This window comes from Cyprinodon variegatus, unplaced genomic scaffold (genome assembly GCF_000732505.1).
Source record: "Cyprinodon variegatus isolate N-32 unplaced genomic scaffold, C_variegatus-1.0 Scaffold1928, whole genome shotgun sequence".
NCBI lineage: Eukaryota > Metazoa > Chordata > Actinopteri > Cyprinodontiformes > Cyprinodontidae > Cyprinodon > Cyprinodon variegatus.
Genome location: NW_015152381.1, coordinates 41,826 through 48,233, shown reverse-complemented (window position 1 = coordinate 48,233; position 6,408 = coordinate 41,826). Strand labels below are relative to the sequence as shown.

Genomic DNA, 6,408 nt, shown 5'->3' with positions numbered 1-6,408 from the left:
TTGGATATAGGTCTATAATTGACCAAGTCATCTGGGTCAGGTCTTCAGTAAACATTAAATTACAGCAACCGTAACAACAGCTAACATTGGCCTGGTTGTTGTTGGCATTTTTTTCTCCATGTTGGACTTTCGTGGTTTTGTATTTCAGCAGGGGTCCAGAACGCTTGGTTTGCTGACCCACAGGAAAAGAATCTCACAGTTGCTCCAAATCTCCTAATCCGTCCTGCCGATTAAACGGGTCAACAGGGATTTATAAATTAGCTCAAAGAGCGAGCGCACCGGCATTAATCTTTGCTTCCTCATAGAGGCTGCATGACGACCTAAAGCTTCATCCTTAGTGAAGGACGTGATTAAACTGATTGCTCTGACTGAACTGAGCTGTGAACGTCTGTATCTGATGAATCGGATCAATCAAGGTTTCATTTGAACTGTAATGTTAATAAAGTGGCATTGTGGGAAGAGTCTGGCTAGTTTAAATGAAGCTGTTCAGGAAAACCTTTTCCTGTCCGGTTTTCTGCTGCTCCTCAGTGACATACAGTGATAAAGCTGCCTTAGATGACTTATTTTGACTAAACCCATTCTTTGGTATTTTTGGAATGTGCTCCGGAGCACGCCGATGTAAACAGCCCCCACTCTGCAGCTGCTCCACTGAAGCATCAGGCGGCACTTCCTCCTGTTATTATTAAAAAGTTTGGGTGTACTTTTGTCAGTCAATTGCTTCTACTTTATCCCACTGCAGACTAATAAAGTCTCTACATCATGAAGTCGGATGGAATGCCTGCTTTAATGAAGGCAGAGGTGAAATATTCTGTGAAGTGAATGAGCCTGGTGCAGACGTACGTCCCGTCAGACGTAGAGCCCCCTCTGTAGGCATGGCGACGGCCTCAGACGGCCATCCCAACAATCTCCTGCTGAATCACTCAAAGGACACAAACATGCAGAGGAAACGGGCCATGAAACGGCCAACAGTACTTTGGTTTTAGTGAAGCTCTATAAACCCCCCTGTGAGCTGCAGAGGGAGGGGTCCGCGTGTTTATTTACCTGGAAGAAACGGCCTGTAGAGAGACTCTAGATCTGGATCTCCACCATATTAAGCAGCAGGAATCAGTCCCTGTTAGCAGCTCAGTGAAAGCGCTGATAGAAACATCCTCTCCTGCCATCCGTGTCTTCCTGCTCTTCAGCTTCTTAACTTTTCCAAACAGAAGCTGTAGAGGAGTCTCCTCAGTAATTTCTCATCCCAGCAGCTATACTGCATAATCTAACACCTGTTCTACTCTATCCTATCATGCTGGACACATCTAAAGTCCAGACCTGATCTCCATGACCTCCACCTCAGTGTATTCGCTGTTTACATGTTGGGATCAGGGTGGATGTTTGGGGGTCGCATGGAGCTAAAAACAAAATGACGCCTGAAAACAAATATTTAGGGGGTTAGATGAAGGCAACACAGAGAGACCAGCCAGCCGCCACACCGTCAGCTAGGTCAACGACCTGTAGATCTGGACCCAGACCAGCAACGGCGTAACTCTGGGTCTTCCATGGTGGGGGACATACTCGGACCTGAACTGGGCCGGCCTGGGATTGGCCCGCTAGCCTCTCTCTCTTTTTTATATTCTGCCGGTGAAGCGGCTGCACGCCTAGAGACACAGGCCAGGCCACTTAGGCCAGCAGCATGTGAGGAGGGAAAGATGATTGGTTTATTAACACCTGCCCTAACAGTCTGCATCAACCTCACAGGCAGCAGCATGTGGAGGAGGGGCAGTGTGACGTGTGTCTGGCTGCTGCTGTGGTGTTTAGCTAGCGAACGCTGCAGGTGAGGATGAGAAGCAGTGGAATCGGTCTACGAACGCAGTAAAAGGAAGAGGACAGGCGGCGCAGAGAGGCAGAGACAAAAACAGAAAGATGACATCACTGCTGCTGGTGCTTCAGGAGAAGCAGAGCATTCGGGAGAAGAAGCAACCTGCACCAAGTGACATGAACACCACCAAACACCATTAGGCAGAACTGGCTCTCAGGTGGAATACTGACCCTCAGGGATCTACAGCATTATTCTATGTTTCCTACCATGAGCTCCGAGTGGAACTCCACTCAGAGTGGAAAACAGCTGATCGTAACCAGGTCAAAAACAACAGAAACCATTAAAAGTCTGATATAGGGCTGATATGGGCTACAGTCTTTTTAAACAGACTTTCTTTCTAAATTTCTTCTCTAATACCATTTGGGGAAAATGTGTCTGCCTCCTTTTTAAGCTTCTTGTCGTGTTTTGCAGCCACTCTGTGTAAGAAAACAGGGTGTTCCTGGTAAACAGGTGCAGTTGAACGTTTTTGGCAGGAAGCGAGTTACATTACCCAACCACTAAACATGCAGCTACTTAAAATAAACCAGTTATCAATGCAAAATACTATCATTAATGTGTGATGATGTGATGGTAATGCATGTTTACTGAATCCTTTTCCAGGGGGGGGTCAGTCCACTAGCCTTCCTGCAGAAAAGCATCGGCTCAAAGTCCTTCCAGGTGCTGAAATAATGTCGCTACATAAAGCAGTTTCTGAATTTCCCTCTCTGCATTTAACCCCTCCCCTCGGGGAGCAGTGGGCTGCCACTGTGTGGCGCTCTGGGAGCAGTGTGGGGTTAAGGGTCTTGCTCAGGAACCCAGAGTGGAGGCTTTGGGGATCGAACCGGGTACTGTAACCTTCTCAGAGCGCTGCTCTAACCACTGGGCCATCACTCCTTCAGTTTAAATCAAATTATATTTTATTTATTAGATCTGGATGCGTTTAGACTGAACTCTGATGTCTAATCAGATGTAGGAAATAGTCTTTATGAAAAGTGTTAGCATGTAAAACGTCTCCAGCTGAAGATGATAATGGATTAAAAACTTAAAGCACTGAAGAGTTAAAGCATTAAAGCCTTTCTATTCACTGAATCATGGAGATCTCTGGGCATGTATGTAAACAAGGCGTGTAACATATTAACAGCTGGAGAGAAACAGAGCAAACAGACAAGTTCTTTCACTAAAGATGACTATATTCACCATGGGGGGGGGAGAACAGTTGGAGAAAAACCTGTCTGATGATGCTTATTGAAAAATATAAGATAAAATTATCTGAAGTGTTTAAGATGTCGTTGCTAAGACGATTCTCAGATTTAGAGTATTTGGACGACGTTGCTAAACCTAAGGGCCTTTCTCCCCGCCGTCGGCCATGTTTTAGGGGGGGGGTGGCCTGGTGGATAGGGCATAGAGCTTGGAATCCTGAGGTTAGGCTTAGTTCAGCTGTAATTAGTGTTGCTCTGATGCCATTTTCTGGCCCCCATACCTGGCTGTGCAGCATCGGCTGATACCATCTGATTGAAATGGATGTTTGTGTATCTATGAAGAACTGCATCCTGCTTGGATTTGAAATAATCACCATCATGGCTTCAAGCTGCTGTCTACCTTTGTGAAGCAGGAAACAGACTAAATTAAAGTGAATCCAGTAGAACTTTTCATTGCCACCTGGCCCTATTGGTTGGTACCAATGCCACCATTTTAGTGCTGGATCGGGGCCCCGCCCCATACTGGTATCAGTGCAACACTAGTTGTGAGATCAAGCCCCACTCCCACAGACTGCCACTCTGGGTCCCTGAGAAAGACCCTTAACCCCACACTCCTCCCTGGGCGCCGCACAATGGCAGCCCACTGCTCCCCGAGTTAAGCCCCCCCCCGCCAACCCAAAAGAAATAACGGTATGCAAGCTTTAATAAAGATGCAATAAAGAAGATAATTTACATTTTTTATCTAATTTTCATTGTAAAATTTCTACAAAGGAAAATGATCATATGTGATTATCATAATTCTTAATGAAATGTCTTTTTGTTTACGCTTGTGTATACAAATAACAAAATAAATCTAAGTGAAAAAGTTAAATATAATATAAAGCTTTACATTTACATCTAACACAAATAAAAACAAAAAGCTCAGCTGTATTTATGAACATATGAACAGAAAATAGGTTTAGGATTATGGAAATATATTCCTATAAGCTTTCCCTGTAACGTCATTAAAGGACAGATTATTTTTATGCCCTCAGAGCTTATTGTTCATTCCTGTAAACGTTTAATGACAATAAAGATGTATGTTTGGTGCAGCTGCTCCAGGCTGCTCGTCAGAATGATCTAGATTTATAGATGTCTTTGATTATACAATATGATAGGTTTATGGTATAATGAAATATTCTATAAAAGTCTATTCATATATTTAATATTTTCATGCTTTGTTTCGCTGTTTCCTGCTGAAAAATGAGGAACATAAATATAATTTATTTACTTCTCCATTTTCTTCTTATATTTGAAAAATAAAGCGAGACGAAACTTTTCTTCTCCCTTTGGGGCCCCCTCAGACAAAGGCCCTTAGAATCTTCTTATGGTGCCCCTGTGACAGTCTAATCACCATAAAACCTGGAGAAAATGAATTAAACTGGTGAGCATGGGCGGTTCTAGACAGGGGCCAATGGGGGCCAGTTATGGCCCCTGTACTGAAGACATAATACTCAAAGAAGTTCTAATAATGATCTGCGCTGGAACAGACATGGTTACTGATACTGTAGGTCCTTTGGATCTATTTCATTTTTATTTATTTATTATTATTTTTTTTTTTTTAATTCTCATTTTTTACTAATTAGTTTAAATAATAAGATGACAGCTTCAGTGAGATTGAGATAGATTCTCAGTTTTCTGCGAAATGTTTTTCTTGAGTTCTAATTCAGATTTTATAGAAAACGGTCATTTTAACTCAAATTAAGTCAAAAATATGTAAAACTCCTAATTTATGAATGTATATTTACCTAATAAGACAATAATAATATAATAATAACATAAACCTAATTGAATAGAAATGTCCCTTCATGCGGCTCTCTTAATATATTTGAATCTCTTGCCCTGTTTTTATTTCATGCTTTTCTGGGCCCCCATGATTCATGCTGGCCCCCTCCTGGCCCCCTGGTACATTTGGTCTAGGACCGCCGGTGAATGGGCTCTACCTTCTTAAAGCGCCTCTTAGCTAACTGAAGCTAGCCTGCCTGTAAACACATCCTGGGGGAAATATTACCATAAACCTTTAGCGTTTGTTTGGTGAGAAATGATGAACTGAAGCGTTAAACTTCTGGGTTAAAGCCGCACAGAGGACCACGTGCCGGCGGGCCTGTCGGAGCGGTTCCTCCACCTCACATAGGACGCTGATGTCGTCATGCACACTGCTGAAGTTTGGGGATCTTCTCGCGACATGTCCGTCCCTTAGGGCCAAACGGGAGGGCAGCGGCTGAAGTCTCGCGATGCTTGCAGCTGGGGAGCCCGCCCTTCTCCGGTGTCGTCCGCAGTGTGTATAATAACCGGCGGAGCGGCGCTGGGAGTCTAGGAGGAGCCGCGGCAAGGTCGACAGCAGCATCCCTCACAGCGAGCCCCGCAGCGGACCCGCCTGACGCCGAAAACTCGCTGGAACTTTTAGGACTTTCTTCCTCGGAGAAGAGAAGCCGGGCGGGGAAGGCAGCAGCCATCTGCCGCCTCTCTCAGCGGGGCTTTTACTGGCGCTAGCCGGGCGGTTGGGACGGTTCACCTCCATTACTCAGCAGCCGAGCCGCAGACATGTCGGAGCCACCCGCAGCCCCGCAGAGCGAGCTTCTAGCTCCGGAGGGCGAGCCAAGGCCGCTCGGTCCCACTCCCAGCCAGAGCCGCTTCCAGGTGGATCTGGTGTCCGAGGCGGCGGGCGCCTCCGAGGGGAAGGCTGAAAACCCGGGGGCCGGAGGAGAGGAGGCCAAGGGCCGCTTCAGAGTGGTGAACTTTGCGGATCCCAGCGGCTCTGGGAGCGGGGCCTCCCCGGAGGGAGGGCCGGCTGAGGGGTTACAGAACGGAGACACGGTGATGAGCGAGAGCAGCCTGCATTCCTCCACGGGGGGCCAGCATCACTACCACTATGACACCCACACCAACACCTACTACCTGCGGACCTTTGGACACAACACCATCGATGCTGTCCCAAAGATAGACTTCTACCGGCAGACCGCGGCGCCTCTGGGGGAGAAGCTGGTCAGACCCACCCTGTCGGAGCTCCACGACGAGCTGGACAAGGTAGGTGGTCCTCAGGGTCCGGATCTGCTGCTGGGACCGTCCCGAACCGGTTCCCTCTGAAAGACCCCAACACTAGGCTGAAGGGGAGGTGGGTCTGTAGACTGCTCTGAGGGAGGCTTTGGTCCTGGATCCCAGGCTGAAGGTGGAGCCCCCCAGGAAGCCCAGGCTCCTCTCCTCTGGTCCAGCTCGGTTCAAACGGCCCACTGAGGGGGTCTGCAGGTCTTCCTCACTGAGGGGGTCTGCAGGTCTTCCTCACTGAGGGGGTCTGCAGGTCTTCCTCACTGAGGGGGTCTGCAGGTCTTCCTC

The 6,408-nt window shown here is 47.1% G+C and overlaps 1 protein-coding gene across 3 annotated transcripts in view; it reads left to right on the top strand.

The window, feature by feature from the left end:
- Positions 1-5,364: 5,364 nt before the first annotated feature.
- The window catches only part of slc12a2 (solute carrier family 12 (sodium/potassium/chloride transporter), member 2), a 31,530-nt gene continuing 30,486 nt past the window's right edge, over positions 5,365-6,408 (top strand). For 2 of the 3 annotated variants that reach the window (XM_015404985.1, XM_015404984.1), the window contains exon 1: positions 5,368-6,102. In XM_015404985.1, the coding sequence (XP_015260471.1) occupies positions 5,620-6,102 (483 nt within the window). In that variant the 5' untranslated portion in view covers positions 5,368-5,619. Of the gene's footprint in view, positions 6,103-6,408 lie in introns of all 3 variants that reach the window. The other variant, XM_015404987.1, reaches the window with a different exon arrangement.